The sequence below is a fragment of the Bubalus kerabau genome, chromosome 7 (genome assembly GCF_029407905.1).
Source record: "Bubalus kerabau isolate K-KA32 ecotype Philippines breed swamp buffalo chromosome 7, PCC_UOA_SB_1v2, whole genome shotgun sequence".
In the NCBI taxonomy this organism is placed as follows: Eukaryota; Metazoa; Chordata; class Mammalia; order Artiodactyla; family Bovidae; genus Bubalus; species Bubalus kerabau.
In genome coordinates, this window is record NC_073630.1 from 119,807,828 (window position 1) to 119,827,686 (window position 19,859).

Consider the following 19,859-nt stretch of genomic DNA (forward strand, 5'->3'; position numbering starts at 1 on the left):
AGAGACCTGAGGACTGCATGGGCTTCCCAGGTGTCTCAGCGGTAAAGAAACCACCTGCAATGCAAGAGACACAGGTTTGATCCCTGGGTCAGGAAGATGCCCTGGAGGAGGAAATGGCAACCCACTCCAGTATTCTCACCTGGGAAATGCCACGGACAGAGAAGCCTGGTGGGCTACAGTCCATGGGGTTGTAAAGAGTCAGACACACACACACACACACACAAGAGTAGGACCCAACTGAGCAACTGAACAACAGGAAGAGAGAAAGCCAACAGCGCAGGACCGCTAAAGGAGCCACCAGCGAGTCCTCAGAGACCAGGAAGCCCGCCCAGGCGTCTGGGTCCCAGGAGCTCTGCCGAGGCCTGAACACAACTGCAGGCCAGGGGACTTCAGGCTGAAGCCACTTTGCAGAATGTGGGTATCTGACAAGAGAGATGCTGAGACCCCGGGGAGGCAGAGCCCGGCTGGAGGAACTTCATGCTGAGCTGGTAAAGTGGGGCAATGCTGTCTGTGGCCCCTGGAACACAGGCTCCGTCCGGATGGGACCTCGCTGACCCACCCACCTTCCAGAATCCCATGCAACAGAGGGGTGCCCAGGAAAGTCGAACCACATGACCACAGAGGAAGCCCCTCTCTTAAATTAGACATATATTAAATTTTATAATTAAGTATACATAAGTTTTATAATTTAATATACATTAAATTTTCCCAGGCCCAAGATTAAAGGCTCCAATAAATGCTAAACATGACAAAAGAAGGTTGATTCAGAGGTAGAGACATCTCAGAGGCATTCCCAGCAGTTAAGGAGAAACAAAACCTCTAAGAAAGAACAAAAAATTAACCGCAAAATGCAAAGATCCAGAGGGACACAGTAAGCAGTAAAAATTACTTGAGGGGCTGTAATAACAGAATAAGAAAGAAATCGAAGAGGACAAAATGGAAACCAAAAAGGATGACTAGTGAGCACAACGCAGGAGGAGCAAAAAACAAACAGACAAACTAGAAACCAACAACGCCATGCTCCTCGGCGGAGTGCAAGTTCAGGTCGGAACAGTTTCTTCTTTCTGGCTCCAGCCACACTGAACAGCTTCTAGATCGCATGGACTACACATCCCCTATAATGCTATGCTACTGTACCAGATTTTAATTTGTTAGGACCATCTATGGACCAAGATACACAGAGGCAAGCGACTAAACCCACAAGCAGTTCAGAGAGGCTGAAAGAGGACACGCAGGGAGGCCAATGTGGAGGCAAATGAAGCTTCAAGGGAAAAAAAAAAAAAGCTAACAGCTTCAAAAGGCCTAGATGCCACACCAAGGAATCTCCCTCCTTCCTGGAAGGAGCAGTAAAAACAAACTACAGGAGAGAATTTCCTCCTCTCACTGTGTGCCAGGGCACCTGTAAGTCCTCTCCGCGGATTGTCACATTTGACCTTCACAGTTATTCTTACAAGTCGGGCATTTTGAAGACATCTGTGGGACATGCTCATGTCCGAGGGCTATCTGGAAGGACCCGGGCCGTGGACGGGGAGAGGGGCAGCACGCTGGGGCCGGGTCACCAGCCCGTGGAAGAGCACTGGTGACCTGAGGGAGGCGGCAAGCACGGGAGGGAAGGGCCTGCTGCTGCTAAGTCGCTTCAGTTGTGTCTGACTCTGCGAGACCCCTTAGACGGCAGCCCACCAAGGCTCCCCCGTCCCTGGGATTCTCCAGGCAAGAACACTGGAGTGGGTTGCCATTTCCTTCTCCAATGCATGCAAGTGAAAAGTGAAAGTGAAGTCGCTCAGTCGTGTCTGACTCTTAGTGACCCCATGGACTGCAGCCCACCAGGCTCCCCCGTCCATGGGATTTTCCAGGCAAGAGTACTGGAGTGGGGTGCCATTGCCGTCTCCGAGGGAAGGGCCAGTTTCTCACAATAAAAGTGTCTCAGAAGGCAACTGGTTCCAGTTCCAAGTCCCTCAGAGGGGAGGAGGCAACGACAGGGAGGGCCGCTCTCGGGGACATTGAGGAAATTGCGGGCTCAGAGCAGCCAGCCCCGAGCTGTAACAGATCTGCATCATGTAGGCAGCACAGGGCAGACAGAGGTCCTTCTCGGACACATGTACAATCTCCAAACAAACACCACTGAACTTCACACTTCAAAACGGTTAAAGTGGCCACTTCTGTTACGTTTATTTTACCACAATTAAAAAAGACTTGTACATGAGTAACTTTGGCCACCTGATGTGATGAACTGACTCGTTGGAAAAGACCCTGATGCTGGGAAAGATTGAAGGCAGAAGGAGAAGGGGAAGACAGAGGATGAGCTAGCTGGTTGGATGGCCTTACCGACTCAATGGACGTGAGTTGGAGTAAACTCTGGGAGTTGGTGATGGACAGGGAGGCCTGGCGTGCTGCAGTCCGTGGGGTCGCAAAGAGTCGGACACGACTGAGCGACTGAACTGAGCTGTAGCCATATTATTCATAACAGACAAAAAATGGAAAACAACTCAATGTCTATGAAATGATGAATGGATAAGTATAACATGTACAGTGGAAGAGTATTTGACAACAAAAGGAGGTAAGTACTGATCCACGCCACACAGTGCAGGAACTCTGAAGAGATGAGGTTAAGTGAAAAGAAGCCAGTCACACAAGCCCACAGAGTGTACGGTTCCCATCTATATGAAATGTCCAGGATCAGCAGATCCAAAGACACAGAGGTAGATGAGTGGCTGCCTGTGGCTGGAAGCGGGGGGAGGGAATCGGGAGTACTACCAGTGAGTACGGGGTTTCTTTCCGGGTGATGAAAATGTTGTAAAACTAAAAAAACTGACTGTGGTAATGGTTGCACAACTCTGTGAATATATTAAAAACCACTGAATTATACACTTAAACAGGTGAATTATAGGGTATGCTAATTATATCTCCAAAAAATTGCTATTTTTAAAACATAATGAGAAAAAAATGTAATGAGGTTAAATAATAAGGTTGGATACGTTTTTTTAGGGGAAAAATACTCTGACTTTATGCTATCTGAAGTTAACTTTGATAGTTAAAATATTTAAACTTTCTTTAAAAGGAACTATAATGGTACTAAAGAAAAAACAGATTAAAAAAAAATTATCTTGGAGTAAAGGTGTCTTCCCTAAATACAACATAAAGTTCAGAGGCTAAGAAGAAAAATATTGATATATTTGTGTACATAAAAAATTAAAACATCCATATTGAAAAAATACTGCAAGTCAAAAGGCAAGAGCAGAAATAGAAAATGTATTCACATTGAATATAAAAGGATAACTCATTTCACATATAAAGAACTTTTACAAATGAATTAGAAGAAAATAAAATTGAAAAACCCAAGGAAACTGCTCAATTCCATCCATAATTAAAATGAAACCACTTTTCAAATTACAATTTGACATGAATCTGAGCAAACTTCAGGAGACAGTGATGGACAGGGAGCCTGGCATGTCGCAGTCCATGGGGTCACAAAGAGTCAGATATGAATAAGCAACTGAACAACAAAAAGATGAAAAACACTGGCAACAATCAGTGTTAGCAAAGTCACAGGCAAGGGTAAGGTGACAGAGTTTGCGAAAGGCAACCTGGGAATATCCACATTTTGAATGCATATCCTTTGAACTGGAATCACATCTCTAAACAAACAGTGATGGCTGCCCTCACGCATTGCTCTGCACATGACTTCTTCGCTCACGTCAGGACCTGTGGCTAACACTCTCACAGCTGTAGAGTGGCCCATGACACCGAAGCATCTTATTGTTTATCTGACCACTCTTTTCCTTAAGTTCCCATCAAGAATTCCTGTCCACATGCATACAGAACTGTTTGGAAGAAGAATGGAAAAGGCTGACCAGCGTTCCCCTCTAGAGGGGACGATTGCTACATTTCTCTTCAGTTCTATCCAGAACAATGGGCCTATACTACATCTTAAAGAATGTTCTTAATTTTATTTATTTATTTGGTCATGCTGCACAGCTTGTGCGATCTTAGTTCCCCGACCAGGGATCGGAACCTGGGCCCACAGCAGTGAAAGAAAGTGTGGAGTCCTACCCACTGGATCACCAGGGAATTTCCAAGATCTTTTTAATGAAAAAGTCAATAGCCATATACTTTATGTTTCTAATGCACATTAGAAAACCTATGCGGTTTCTTCCTGTGAAGAATCCCGATGGTATAAAGAGAATCTATCATAGAGGATTTGAAACAAACAAGGCACTCAAGAGAAAATAACATCCAACAGAGGGAAACAGCACGCACTAGACGTGGCCTTCAGAGACGCAGGCGCGCCTCCGCACTCACCGATGGACTGGCGAAGCTCGCTGCACTGGCTGACGGGGGGCAGTCTCAGCATCTCCCTCCATTTCTTACTGCGGCCACTTTTCTTGTTAATCCCTCCTAAAAAAAAAAAAAAAAAGGATTCCCGTAACATTCAGAACTATGCATTTCTAACAGCTACTTACATCCACTCAGGTGATCCCTGGGTTGGGAAGATCCCCTGGAGGAGGGCATGGAAACCCAGTCCAGTATTCTTGCCTGGAGAACCCCATGGACAGACGAGCCTGGTGGGCTACAGTCCATGGGACTGCAAAGAGTAAGACGCAACTGAAGTGACAGAGCACACGCGCGCACGCGCGCACACACACACACACACACACACAGTGATAAATGGTGTGAAACAAAACCAGGCCACGCAAAGGTGGAGGGTGCTTGTTGGGCTGAGATGGGACCAGGAGAGGCCCCTCTGGGTCACACATGGGCAGAGACCTCGGAGGTAAGGATGCAAGCCTCCAAAAGGCCTAGGAGGACTGTCCCTAGCAAGACAAGAATGGTAGGAAGAGCAATTAGATAATAGTTTAGTAAGACGTTTTTATTTATTATTTGGCTGTGCCAGGTCCCAGCTGCAGCCTGCAGGCTTCTCTCCAGTTGCAGTGCCCAGGCTGCAGTGAGCAGGCTCAGTAGCTGAGGGGCAGGGGCTTAGCTGCCCCAGAGCATCTGGGATGGTAGTTCCCTAAGCAGGGATCAAACCCCCATGCCCTGCAATGGAAGGCAGATTCTTAACTAATGGACCACCAGGGAAGTCCCTTTCATCTTTACTCTTGATGACCTTCCTTCCTCTGAAGTTTCAGCTGTGTGGATGGACACAGGCACTCCCGTTGTCTTCTTGGGGCAGGGGCAAAAAACTGTGCTATTTGAGTACAACAGAACACTACGGAGCAAGGAGAGTGAACATATTCTGACCACCTGCAGCATGAACGGACTTCAAAAACAATCCTGAGTAAAGGAAAGTGAGTGAAAGTTGCTCAGTCGTGTCTGACTCTTTGAGACCCCATGGACTATTATACAGTCCGTGGAATTCTCCATGCCAGAATACTGGAGTGGGTAGCCTTTCCCTTCTCCAGGGGATCTTCCCGACCCAGGAATCGAACTGGGGTCTCCTGCATTGCAGGAGGATTCTTTACCGAGCTATCCAGGAAGCCAAAGGAAGTTGGACACAAAAGAATTCAGACAGTATAATTACACTGATATAAATTTCAAAAACAGCTGAAACTTATATAAATCAGAGTAATAGTTACCTATGGGTAGGGGCCTGGTGTGCTGTAGTCCACAGGGTCACAGTCAGACACGACTGAGCGACTGAAAAACGACAACGACAACAAGGAAGGTAGGCTGATGTTTTTATTGGAATATAACTGCTTTACAAAGTTGTGTCAGCTTCTGCTGTACATCATGAATCAGCCACGTTGCATACACACATCCCCTCCCTCGTGAACCTCTCTTCCACCCCCAGGATGCCACAGAGCACTGAGCTCAGTACCCTGACAGAGGAATGGATAAAGATGGCATGGTATATACATACAAAGGAGTATTACTCAGCCAAGAAAAGGAACGCAATTGAGTCATCTGTAGCAATGTGGATGAGCCTCAAGCCTGTCATACAGTGAAGTGAGTCAGCAAGAGCAATACACTGTTATTATTCCGTTACTAAGTCATGTCTGACTCTCTTTGTGACCCCATGGACTACAGCACGCCAGGCTTCCCTGCCCTTCACCATCTCCCGGAGCTTGCTCAAACTCATGTCCATGGAGTCAGTGATGCTATCCAACTCGCTCATCCTCTGCCACCCACTTCTCTTCTTGCCCTGTCTTTCCCAGCATCAGGGTCTTTACAATGACAGGCTCTTCACATTAACACATATATACGGAATCTAGAAAAATGATGCTGATGAACCCGTTTGCAGGTCAGGAATAGAGGCGAAGATTCAGAGAATGAACTTGTGGACACAGTGCAGGAAGGAGAGGACACAAGCTGAGAGAGCAGCATTGGCTTCTGCGCACTATCGCGTATGAAACAGAGCTAGTGGGGCGCCACTGTCGCGCATTAAATGGACGCTAGGGGGCGCAGATGAAACGGACAGCTAGTGGGCGCCGCTGCGCATATGAAACAGAGCTAGTGGGGAGCCGCTGTCGCGCATTAAATGGACGCTAGGGGGCGCCGCTGCGCACTGCTGTCTTTCGACAAGTGTTAGCGCAGTGCATCTTTCTCCGTCTTTGTCTTGAACCTAAACGCATCTCTGTATTTAAGATGGGTTTCCTGTAGACAACATAGAGTTGGGTCTTGTTATTTCATACACTCTGACAACCTCTTAGAATCGGTATACTTAGACCACTCACATGAAAAGTGATTACTAACATAATTGGATTACCATATACAATATTAGTTACTCTTTTCTATTTCTTGCCCTTGTTCTTTGTTCTTGTCTTCCATTCTTTTTTTGCCTTTGTTATAATTGATATTATGAAACAATTTTCTCATCTTTCTTAGTATATAAATTATACTTCTCTTTAAATTGTTTTTAGTGGTTATTTCAGAGTTAATAATATATATTTATGACTAATCCAAGTCCACTCTCAAATAACACTATGCCACTTCACAGGCAGTAAAATTACCTTATCAAAAAAACTGCAAAGTAAAGATTGAAGTCAGGAGAAGGGGACAACAGAGGATGAGATGGTTGGATGGCATCATCATCTCGATGGAGTTTGAGCAAGCTCCAGGAGTTGGTGATGGACAGGGAAGTCTGGCGTGCTGCAGTCCATGGGGTTGCAAAGTCAGACACGACTGAGCGACGGAACTGAACTGGAAAGTCTATGTTCTTCATTTTTGAGGGATATTTTCGTAAGAAATTCTGTGTAGTTTCTCAGAAGTCAGATGCAATTCCTATCTTTCGTCCTCTAGAAGTAAGGTGTTCTCCTCTCTGGCTTCTTTCTGTTTTTTTTCTTTACCTTTGAATTCCGTACCTTTGGGGTTGTTTGTTTCCTCGTAGTTACCATTCTTATTTTGTGTGTTTGGTGTGATTTCCATGTCTTTGAATGTGATTTGCCTAGGTGTAGTTTTGGGGGACATTTCTCCTATTTGGTGTTTTCTGAGCTCCCTGGATTTTGACTTGATGTCTGACGTTAGTTTGGGGAAATTTTCAGTCATTATTGTTTCAAATCTCTTCCACTTCTTTCTCTGTTTCTTCCCCTTCTGGTCTTCCCTTATATGCATGTTACACTTTTTGTAGCTGTCTCACAGTTCTTGGGTGTTCTGATTTCTTTTCAGTCTTTTATTTCTCCTTTTCAGTTTCAGAAATTTCTACTATCACATCTTGAAGCTCAGTCTTTCCTCAGCCCTGTTCAGTCTACAAATGAGCCCACAAAGGCATTCTTCATTTCTTTAAAAAAAAAAAAATTGATTTATTTTTGGCTGTCCTGGTAATTCCAATGTTTCTACTTTTATTCAGACTGCAAAGCCATGAAGAAGGTAGAGGAGAAGGCTGACACCCAACATGAACTTTAACAGAATCACGCTGGCTGGTGTGTTGAGAACAGACCACCGGGTCAGAAAGGCAGAAGTGAGCCGAAGCAGCAGCAACGGCAGTCTTCCAGGTGGAGGTGGTGAGAGGTCAGAGTCAATCACATTTTGAAGAGAGATATGAAAATAATTGTCCAGTGACTGGAGATACTGTATAACGATCAAGGCAATTCTAGGATTTGGGGCCTGAGCTTCAGCTGAGATGCTGAAAGGAAAAATTGGGGCAGGAGAATTGAGATTCTAGTTCTGACTTTTTTGTGTGCACTGAGGTCTAGGAGCAACGATGCCTAGTGGGCAGGTGGACAGTCGATCTGCAGATCCGTACCACTGAGGCTGCGGCCACAGGTCACCACAGGTGGCGTGACTCAGACAACAAGCACCCATTTCTCAGGGCTCTGAGGTGGGAATTCCGAGATCCAGGCGCCAGCAGATCTGGTGCCTGGTTTAGATATGCCTGTCCTTGTTCCGCCCTCACATGGCCTTTCCTCGGTACACGCTCTCTGTTTATAAGGGTGTTAATCATCAAAAGCTCCGCCCCCAACCTAGTCCACACACAGTTACCCTGCAAATGCCCTGCCTCCAAATCCCTTCCCAGTGGGCCCCCGAGCATCAGTGGGTGAGTTTGGGGTGGGGGCAGGGAGCAGGCATTGCGTCCACAGCAGCAGGCTGGAGACACATGCTGGAGAACCCTGATGGCCACCCAGCCTGAGAGTGCAAGATGACACTGAGAACAGAAAACCAAGACATTTTCCAACAAGGCAAAACCTGCATTTTTGAAAAAATTTATTTATTTGGCTGCATGAGGTCTTAGTTACGGCATGTGGGGTCTTCAGTTGCAGCAGGTGAACTCTCAGTTGTGGCACATGGGATCCAGTTCCCTGAAACCCGGGCCCCCTGCATTGGGAGCTTGGAGTCTTGGCCACAGGACACCAGGGAAATCCCGAGGGAAAACTCGCTTTCTCCCATGGTACCAGCTTCAGAGGGCCTCCCTGGTGGCTCAGTGATAAATAATCTGCCTCTGAATGCAGAGACTCGGGTTAGATCCCTGGTTCGGGAAGATCCCCTGGAGAAGAAAATAGCAACCCACCTCAGTATTCTTGCCTGGAGAATTTCTTGGGCAGAGGAGCCTGGCAGGGTGCAGTCCATGGCGTCGCAAAGAGTCAGACACGACTGAGTGCGCACACACCAGTTTCAGAGGAATCACGCAGATACAGGGAAGTTATCGTCACCTGAGGAAACGTCCCCAAACGTCCTGGACCATTCATCAGCTCAGTGAGGATGAGGGTCGGGAGGAGGCCTTGTCAAACTGGGGAACTGATCTCTCTCATGCTGTGTCTTCGTGGTAACCGTTTGCACCAGGGCAGCTACCCCGCCTACTGGAAGCACTGTCTGTGGTCCCGGACCATGGAGCCCTGCATCCAGGTCTCGCCTTTCAGACAGCAGATCTGCCGCTAGGTCCCAGGGGATGAAAATGACGTGGAGTTAGATGAAGTGCTTTACAAAGACTCCTGAGCATCTTAGGTCCTGATGACCGTAGCCAATAATCAAAGTTTCATGCTGGAGAAAATGTATTTTCCCTTGTCAGAAATTAGTGGGAATTTCACATTAATGTGAATATGGCCTGCATTGTTTTTAGTATAAGATACTTAACATGAAATTATTTTTAAAAGTCAATAGCAATGAGTAATAGAACATTAATTAAAATGGAGGCTATCACCATGAGTTTCAGCTTAACTCTGTGCTATTCCTCCCCCAGGCTGGTCTTTCTGCTTTGCAGTTTAAAGTAAACCTAACCAACCTGAAATATTATGTCAGACACTGTAGCTTTTGATGGTTAATGGACTGAAGCCTTCTATGATTGAAACGTTGTAATTCAGCTGATTTGTTCCCATCTCTGTTGTTCTGTGTATCCCTCACTTATGAGCTTAAGATCTGATAATCCATAAGTTAGAAATTACTTGTCTGTTGGTGGCGTCTGCTCTGGAAATGAAATTTGGGCTGAAGGTTGGCAGATGATATCAGTTAGAAACAGGAATTTTTTTTTTAAGGAACAGGAATTAAAATTTTATTTATTTGGCTATGCCAAGTCTTAGTTGCAGCATGCGGGATCCAGTCCCCTGACCAGAGATCCAACCCAGCCCCCAAGTCAAGAGCACGCAGTCTTAGCCACTGGACCACAAGGAAGCCCCACGGAAAACGGCACCCTGTGGGGGAGGCCTGGTTATAATCAGAGACCCGGGAGGCTTCCCAGGCCCTGCTCTCTCTCTCTCACATCCCACCGCCTGCCTACCGCCAGGTCCCATTACTTCTGCCCCCAGATCCTCTAGCATCTGCCCCTCCTCTCCTCATCCTGTCGTCCCTTTTGTCCAGACTCAGCATTTCTCAGGTGAACCGGGCAAAAGCCCCACCCTGACTTCCCTTGTCTGCAGTCTGTCTCTCTCAGACTACGCTAAGGTGATCTTACCGAACACAAAACGGCCGTGAAGCCCCCTCCCCAGTTGGTGGTTTCCAGCCTCTGCTCTCCAGGACTCTCCTCTGTACCACCTGTGTGGATGCCACACGGATCCCTGAGCACAGCCGGCTTCTTCCACCCTTTGCACCCCGTGTCCTGCTCTTCTCTGGCTGCAGGGCTCCTTCCTCTCTGTTCGTCTGGGAAACTCCTGTTTGTCCTTCCAGGCTCAGCTCGCCATGGTCTCCTCCTCTGTGAAGTCTTCTTCGTGTTCCCAGGCAGAGTGGGTCCCTTCACCTCTTTAAGCAGCTCTGGCCACGTCCTCCTTGTCACATTGTCCTGCATGTCAATTATCGTCAACCTACCCCTTCACCAGCCCGTGAGCTCCAAACAACGGGGACAATCTTTATATTTCTCACACTTTAGTTCAGTTCACTTCAGTCGTTCAGTTGTGTCCAACTCTTTGCGACCCCATGAACTGCAGCACGCCAGGCCACCCTGTCCATCATCAACTCCCAGAGTTTACCCAAACCCGTGTCCATTGAGTCAGTGATGCCATCCAACCATCTCATCCTCTGTCATCCCCTTCTCCTCTTACCCTCAATCTTTCCCAGAATCAGGGTCTTTTCCAATGAGTCAGTTCTTCGCATGAGGTGGCCAAAGTACTGGAGTTTCAGCTTCAACATCAGTCCTTCCAATGAACACCCAGGACTGATCTCCATTAGGATGGACTGGTTGGACCTCCTTGCAGTCCAAGGGACTCTCAAGAGTCTTCTCCAACACCACAGTTCAAAAGCATCAATTCTTCAGTGCTCAGCTTTCTTCACAGTCCAACTCTCACATCCATACATGACCACTGGAAAGACCTTGATTAGATGGACCTTTGTTGACAAAGCAATGTCTCTGATTTTTAATATGCTGTCTAGGTTGGTCATAACTTTGCTTCCAAGGAGTAAGTGTGTTTTAATTTCATGGCTGCAATCACCATCTGCAGTGATTTTGGAGCCCAATAAAATAAAGTCAGACACTGTTTCCCCATCTATTTGCCATGAAGTGATGGGACCAAATGCCATGATCTTAGTTTTCTGAACGTTGAGCTTTAAGCCAACTTTTTCACTCTCCTCTTTCACTTTCATCAACAGGCTCTTTAGTTCTTCTTCACTTTCTGCCATAAGGGTGGTGTCATCTGCATATCTGAGGTTATTGATATTTCTCTCGGCAATCTTGATTCCAGCTTGTGCTTCCTCCAGCCCAGCGTTTCTCATGATGTACTCTGCATATAGGTTAAATAAGCAGGATGACAAGATACAGCCTTGACGTACTCCTTTTCCTGTTTGGAACCAGTCTGTTGTTCCGTGTCCAGTTCTAACTGTTGCTTCCTGACCTGCATACAGGTTTCTCAAGAGGCAGATCAGGTGGTCTGGTATGCCCATCTCTTTCAGAATTTTCCACAGTTAATTGTGATCCATATAGTCAAAGGCTTTGGCATAGTCAATAAAGCAGAAATAGATGTTTTTCTGGAACTCTCTTGCTTTTTTGATGATCCAGCGGATGTTGGCTCACACTTGGTAGACACCAAGACATAAAGTGGGTGTTAGAGAATTATATTTTTAAAATCTAAAGTACTGGAATTTATTAGATTGCTAATGGTAATTTATACTGACAGAAAATAGTTTAGCTTAAAAATTAATATTCATTTGGAGGACTTTACTTCTTTAGCACTTTTTTTTTTACTCTAGAAGAATATTTTCTCATTTGTGAAAGAAACAGTTTATTTCAGGACCTACGTTTCTCCTCATCCAACATGCAGCAACATTATCATTGTTTTCTAGAACTGTGCTGTCCAGCATGAGCACGACGAGTGGCCGCTGGCTGGACGCACGGCCAGGCTGAACGGGGAAGTGCTCGTTCAGATTCTATTTAGTACAACAGTGAGAATTTTTTTGAATGAGTTAGTTGATTACATTCAGATTTGTTTCATTTGAAACATGGATCCCTCTTTTTTGGGTAACAGAATATGATTGGGATGCTTTATGCACAAGAGTAAAAACACCGAAAAGTGTCAACTGGGCTAAAATTGGACATCCCCACTCATATAGTATATTCAGTGAGAAATGGGAGGGAAACAATATCAACAAGTGGTGAAACAACATTACTGTCCTGGTGAGAAACCGTAAGGGTTACTTCAACCTGAGTGTTAAGGTGAATATTAATACAGCTGACATGTCTGCTGGTCCAAAACAGTTAAACAGTAAAATTCCTGAACTTCTACAGGTCCAGGAACTTGAGCACTGTAGAACATTAGAACTCCCATCTCTGTTGTTATTCTGTCAAAGGAGAGCACTTAAAAGGCACTCCCCAGCTCTTCAAGTGTAAACAGAACGCAGAATCAACTGGCAGAAGACCCAGGATAAGGCTCTACAGTTCAGGGCAGTCAGGGGGCTGTAGTGTCTCTGGCCTGGAAGAGAGCCTTTCCCTAATGACCAGGAATGGGCAGCGACCACCGTGCAGGGATACTGGAAAGGGGAAAGCCCTCACCATGCCAGTGACAATGACAGAAGGCCTGGAACCCAGGAAGTGAGCCAACACAACACGAGACAGTGATCGTCCGGTGAGGGCACAGTCCAGGCAGAGAAGAAATAGCTGCCCCATCTGAACAGAACAAGCCTTACTACTTGGGAAATGGAAACACATGACTGCTGCCCGTTCTATAGAACTGTGCTTAATTTAACCAAAAAGTAACCTGTCTGAAGCCTTAGCTCATCCAAGAGCAGTGCACTGATCACAGTCCTACTGAGTAAGAGACTGATAAACAAGTCTAGGCGTGGGACGCTGCATGCAGACGCTCATTCGTTTCTGGTCCCAGATCTTTTACTTCTTTCAGAGATGACTTTCTGTTAATTAGAGCGCCTTTAGTCTCAGGTTAGGACACTAATGTTCACCATTGGCCTGTCACCTCCTCAAAGGCAAATTTTCTGCTGAGTTCATGGTTTACTCACAGTACCAACCACAGTCTCTAGCATAAAATAAAATGATCAATCAATTCCTGATGAAGGAATGGAAGAAAAAAGAAGAAATGGATTAAGCATTCAACTCAAGAAGCTAGAAGCAAATCAAAATCAAAATAATAATATAAGCAGAAATTAGTAAAATAGAAGGCAAACATACAACAGCATATGAAACCAAAAGCTGATTCACTGACAAGATTAATAAAATAGAAAATAGAAAAATCTTTTGCAAGTTTAATTAAAAATGACAGGCACACACAAATAATACTCCAAATTAAAAAGATCACAATTGTAATTATAAAATAGTATGAAAATGTTACAAATAAAATTTATGCCAAATAAGTTTGAAAATGTAGACAAGAATTTTTTTTAGAATATACATTACCAAACATAAGAAGAAACAGGAATCTTGAATATCAGAATAACTATTAAAGAAACAGATAATAAAAAGAACCAACGCCAGCCCTTCTTCCAGAGAAGGGACAAGGCACCAAACTCAGGCACGTTCACAAGCAAAGCTAACCAAGCCTTTAGGGAACATGTTTTAGGGAAGATCGCGCTGTTGACAGGATCTGTGTCTTTAATCTTCACGGGGCCCTCTGGCACTTGCTCACCTGGCTGCCCTGGCCTCGAGGCAGGCAGGCTCTGTGGCTGTGTGTGCCTCTCCCCTGTGGCTCCTGGGCTTCTCCTGAGTTGCAGCCCAGGGGCTGAGTAGTTACAGCACATAGGCTGAGCTGCCCTGCAGCAGGGGCGGTCCTCGACCAGGGATCAAACCCATGTTCCCTGCACTGGAAGGCGGATTCTCAACCACTGGACCACTAGGGTAGTATCAGAACATTCTATAATTTTTTTTCCTCTAAAAACAAAACTTTTGCCAGATATAATTTGCACAATAATATGCACTAATCTTAAGAATATCGTTTGATGACTTTCTATGAATGTATGTGTGCAATTACCACCCAGATCAATAAACAGGGCGTGCTCACCATCCCCCAAAGCTCCTCTTCTGTGTCAGCCCTCCCCTTCCTCCAGGCAATCACCACTGTGATGACCATGGATTATTCAATTTCTCTTCAAGCTCAGGAAATCATGGAGGACTGCAGCTTCTCCTGCTCTTCCCCTCAACACACGCCCAGCTGTTGCGCGCGTCAGTAGTTCTCTCTTCTAAGGCGGCACGGTATTACGGAGCTTCACGGCTTGTTCATCCACTCTCTTGCTGATACCCTTTGGGTTGAAAGGTTATTTCCAGTTTGAGACGATTATGAATAAAGGTACTATAAACATTCCGGTACTAGACTTAGCATTTACAAGTATGGGGTCAACTGATGCCTCAAAGTTGAATAAAATCTCAGGTCTCGGTCCCTATTTCCAGACTGCTACTCTAAAGTGAAGTTGCTCAGTTGTGTCCGACTCTTTGCGACCCCATGGACTGTAGCTTACCAGGCTCCTCTGTCCTTGGGATTTTCCAGGCAATAGTACTAGAGTGGACTGCCATTTCCTTCTCCAGGGGATCTTCCCAACCCAGGGATTGAACCTAGGTCTCCCGCATTGTAGACAGACGCTTTACCATCTGAGCCACCAGGGAAGTCTAAAAAGACGGTTTATTTTGAAATCTCAATTTCTGGTTCTTTCCAGTACTGAGGGACTTTCTGAGACGTGCTCTTCTGTCCTCAGCCGGCATTTGGCATTTGCAAAGAGACTGAGCGCTAGCACAGTGCTGGGTGCTGGTGAGCCAGGAGAGGAGACCCAAAGCTGCCCCAGGCATGCCCAGCGCAGCGAGAGTGTCTCCTGGGCACAGCAGGAGCTGGAGGGAGGCAGTGACCATGCCTTCTGCACAGCCTCAGACGTTTCCCAGAACAGACTTCCTGGAACAGGAAGGAAGAAGACGACTTTGCCAGGCAGGAGAGAAAAGCCCAGGGGCATGAACTGGTGTGACCCAGGGCTGCTATGCACAAGGAGAGGAGAGCAGGCCAGTGGTCAGGCAGGACCCTCTGGGCCATGATGAACGAAGGCATTTGGACGTGACCCAGGATGAAGCTCCAGGGCCAAATTTTAAACAGGAGATTATTAAAGAGAACAACTCTGTGTTTTAGAAAGAGTGTTCTAGCAGCCTTGGGGATTATAAAAGAGAAAAAACTCTGAAAGTAGAGACCAGCTAGGAAACCACTGCCCTCAGTCAACTTAAGAGGTGTAGAGAATCATCTAAGGGGGTACTGGGAGAAGACACAAACAAAAAATGAACGAGACAAATAATAAAGCTCAAGAATAAATGAGATTCAAGGACCTCCTGCACATGGGGACTCAGGAAGAGAACGCCGAAGAATGAGACAAGGAGCCAGGTTCAAGGTCAAGTAAATGATCACAGGTGCAATGTGTCAGCTCATCATCAAGGTTCTGGACATAACAAACCTACAACCACAACCACCATGATTATTTACTGAGCACTTTCTAAGCACCAAGCACTCTATCACATTAATCCACGCAGCCCTCCCGCCAACACCGTGAAGGAGGGCTGTTCCAAGTCCCAGCTCTGCAGAACAGGAGAATGAGGTCTGGGCCAAGCTGGGGTAGCGCCCAGAAAGAAGTGAGCGCGCCGCCTGGATGCTGCAAACCCCCACTAACACTAGCTGTTCTCAGCTATCAACCATCAGGCTCTGCGGTCAAACCTGAACACGCCTTAAGCCCTCCGTATCAAGCCAGTCCTTTAGTTTTCAGCACAAATTTCACCTTCTCTTTTTTGAAATTACCAAATTGCCCCCCTTAATCTCCAACTGTCGACTAAGTGCCAATTATATGGCCAGCACAGAAAGGGATAAACAATAAAAGTAAGAGTTCTGTCCTGTCCTTACAACAGATGACAATTTAGCCGAGAACCACTGGCTACCCCGTGCTGTGAGCTTCAAGTTCCAGATTCCCAGCAGGCAGAGAGTGCCTCTGAGCTGGAAGACCAGAGACACGGACAAGGAGGATGAAGGTAAAGTGGCCCTGAAAGGAGGAAAGAACCAAACGAGAAAATAAGAAGGGCCTGCTGCACAGAAAGTTTGAACAGTAAGCATACAAGAGCATGTCCAAACCAATTTCTGGAATTGGAAGGTATAAGCTACTTATAGAAACTCCTTGCAACCAAAAATCCTGATGAGGAAGCTTCAGCAAGAGATAGCATTAATGATAAAAGGTATATCAACTATATGTCAGGTGCTAAACAAACCTGTAGATAAAACTACAACCTGAAACCTCAACAGAATTGCTATCAGTTCAGTTGAGTTCAGTCGCTCAGTCGTGTCCGACTCTTTGCAACCCCATGGGCTGCAGCACTCCAGGCCTCCCTGTCCATCACCAACTCCCGTACACATGACCAAAATCCACGTTTAATGTTCATATCATATCCTCTTCCCTGCGCATTTATAAGGTTAATTTCTGCAAGAAGACAAAATAGAGTTAGTCTTCTAAAAGCATGATGTAAAACAATTTCAGCTTCTCATTCAAAACAATTAAAGGTCATAAGCTGCTTCACAAATGTACTGCACGGGGGAAAAAATGCTGAGTTTCAAAAGAAGCGGTGACTTTCGTTATTTACCTTTATGAATAACATGATCATTTCATACCTCCTCAAGGTGAGCCTGGCATAGTGACACACACAGTTCTTTTCAATGAGACATCATCTGCCGACACTCCTGAAAAAGGTGAAAAGATCTCAACAAACCTGAGGCCAAAAAAAGAAAAGAGACTGATTTTACTTAAAATAAATCTAAGAAATGACTGGACTGACAACACTGCAGTTCCCAGGGCCAACATGTGACTGCGGGCTCCGTCCACTCATTTCAGAAGTTAATCTCCTAATACGGAGCCAGAGAAACTAACGGAGGAGTAAGCAACCATGAACAGACAAGTGTCCAAGAAAGTACTTTCTGAGAAATACTCTACAAGCTCCTAAAGCGAATAAACAGTTTCCAACTTAGGTAGACAACCCTAAATCATAACCAACATGCAGCACTTAATATTCACATCTTTTGACACTTCCGATTCAACTTCTCTAAGCATTAACCACACTGACATAACGACTCCTTTAACACAGGAGGAAACACTTCCTGCTGACTGGGGGCAGACCTCCTAAGAGTTATAAAACCACAAGTTCGTAGTTGCGGGAACAAACTTAATCAAAATCCCTTAAGCAATTATCAACGTGGTCCTAGGCTTTATGACAGAAAACAGTGGTTTTATGTTATTTAGCATTTATAGAACACTTACATGTGCCTCCTTACCTAAGCTCTACAGCACTGTAAGGCAGTCTGTTTGGTACAATATTGGTACAATACTCTCTACTGTACAATATTCTCTATTCATACATTATACCCAGATATAAAAGCAGAGCAGAAAGAAAACAGGTTTAGCCTCAGTCAGATCTGATTTCCATGGAGGATGATCCACTTCTACGATCAGTGTTGAGTTCAGAGTGAGGGGCGCCAGATGACAATCAATGCCCCATCTTACTCTGAGGACTCCCCACGGCCTGAACGGCAAAGTAGGACCCGGCTTCTTCCTACCCGTCTTCAGTTCTACGCGGAGGGATTCAAGTGAGCACACAAAAATACTGAGGTCTTGATTTTCAACTTCTAATACAGCAAACACTTTACATAATAAAAGTTCACTACGTCTGAACCCAGAATCCCTAACTTCAGTAGCTAATTCTCTGCATCACTCACTATGACTTCAAGAATTTCCTGCACAGTGTTTCTGATGCAGTCTCCAAGGTGTGAAAAACCATGCACATTTTAATCAAGATCTTTCTTCTTGAAAGGCTGAGAATACAAATGGGAAGGAGGTGGCTTAAAAAGAGAACTCCCCAAGTCTGATATTCCAGTTTAATTTCTCTTACACAATGTTAAGCACTAATCACAAGATGAACTGATTGATGCTTCTCAGCAGCATCACAGGTCACCAGGACTTAGCCAACATGTGCACCCAGGACTGGAACTCTGAAGCCCTGGGAGACAGAACACAAAATACTTCTTCCAGATTGTATTAAATACACATCCTTAGGTGGGCACTTACTCTGTTGCCAGCACAAAGATGAAGTGGCTGACCCCACACCGAATCCCTAAGAGTAAAGGGGCTGAAGAACTATGGGTGGGCTCTGCTGCCAGCTCTCCCATCTCTCCAGGGCAGTAGAGGGCTCACCTCCACAGAGAACTGTACTCCTAGGGTCAGCAAGCGGAAGGGCTGGCCCAACTGCTGCTTCTGCATGGCGACCAGCATGAATTCTTCCTAATGTGTTCGATCTCTCCCTAAGCCGGGCTAAAACCCACTCTACACAAGTCTGGACACCATCAAACCTCAAACCCAAGAAGAGATGCTATGGTAACAGTCCCCTGCTCTTGCCTGGGAAATCTCATGCACAGAGGAGCCTGGCAGGCTACAGTCCACCGGATCGCAGAAGAGTCGGACACGACTGAGCAACTGAACAACAACAATAGACACTTAAGGGAAGGGTCTCCCAGGGCGGTTCACAGGATTCTCTTCGGTGGCCCTTTGAAGGCCACAAAGGCACGGTTCTTTGCCGCTGGCTTTACTGGTTGGTCTGGCCTCCTCTCTTGGGGACAGATCACACTGCTCGCCCGATGCTGAAGCCACACTGCGTCCCGAGGTTCCGGAAGGAGGGCAGGACAGGGGATCAAGAGCACACTGACTGGAGCAGCGCGCGGGCTTCCTTCACGCGGGTCCTGAGGCGGCGCCGAAAGGCGACGGAGCAGCTTAGGCGTTAGGTGCCCGGGCTGACCACTCGCTGACCGCGCACTCCAGAGAGTGAGGCTGCGCGGGCCCGCGGGTCCCGATTCCGCGGAAGATCCGGGGGCCGCGGCAGGGTCGGTGTTCCCGGCAGGGCTGGGGCTGCACGGGCTCAGGACCCGGGCGGGGTCGGGGCGCCGCTGTGCACCCACCTTGGCGCGCTCTCAGCAGCATGGTGTTGGCCAAGAAGTTCTCGAGCTCCATAGACGACCGCCGTCGTCGCCGCCGCCGCCGCCGCCGCCTGGCTCTCTCGGCGGGAGGAGGCGGGGGCGAGACGGGGGCCAACCGCGGGGCGGCCCCCGAGCATCGCTCGCCCGACTCTGCGTCGGGTCCCGCCCTGGGCCGCCGCTCCTGCACCTGCTGCTTCTGCCACGGCCCCGGCCACGGCCACGGCCACCACCCTTGCCGCCGCCTCTGGGTCCGCTTTCGACGCCGACGCCGCTTCGTACGCTGAGGGCGCCCGGCCGCCTCGCCTCCGGGGCCGGGGGCTGCGGCCGCGGAGCTGGAGGGCCGGTTCCCCGCGGTCACCGCCGCCGCGCCGTGGCCCAGGCTGCCGGCCCCATCGCCCTGAGAGCTGCTCACTGGCCGGGGCACTGCCCCCGGCGGCGACGGCTACTGCCGCCGCCGCCGCCGCCGCCGCCGCCACCTACTCGCACAGCGGCCGGCCTCCCGCCAACGGCTCTCCAGACGAGGGAGCCAGAGCGCCCTGAGGCGGGGGCGGCGCCTCGCGGGCCACAACCGCTCCCAGAAGGCCCCGCGCGGAG

The 19,859-nt window shown here is 47.2% G+C and overlaps 1 protein-coding gene across 1 annotated transcript in view; it reads right to left on the reverse strand.

Moving 5' to 3' along the window:
* GRK4 (G protein-coupled receptor kinase 4) overlaps positions 1 to 19,767 on the reverse strand; it is a 55,339-nt gene extending 35,572 nt beyond the window's left edge. The window contains exons 1-2 of the mRNA XM_055589239.1: positions 19,248 to 19,767; positions 4,300 to 4,395 (exon numbers count right to left, since the gene is read on the reverse strand). Coding sequence (XP_055445214.1) covers positions 4,300 to 4,395; positions 19,248 to 19,299 — 148 coding nt within the window. The 5' untranslated portion in view covers positions 19,300 to 19,767. The remainder of the gene's footprint in view (positions 1 to 4,299; positions 4,396 to 19,247) is intronic.
* Positions 19,768 to 19,859: the final 92 nt, after the last annotated feature.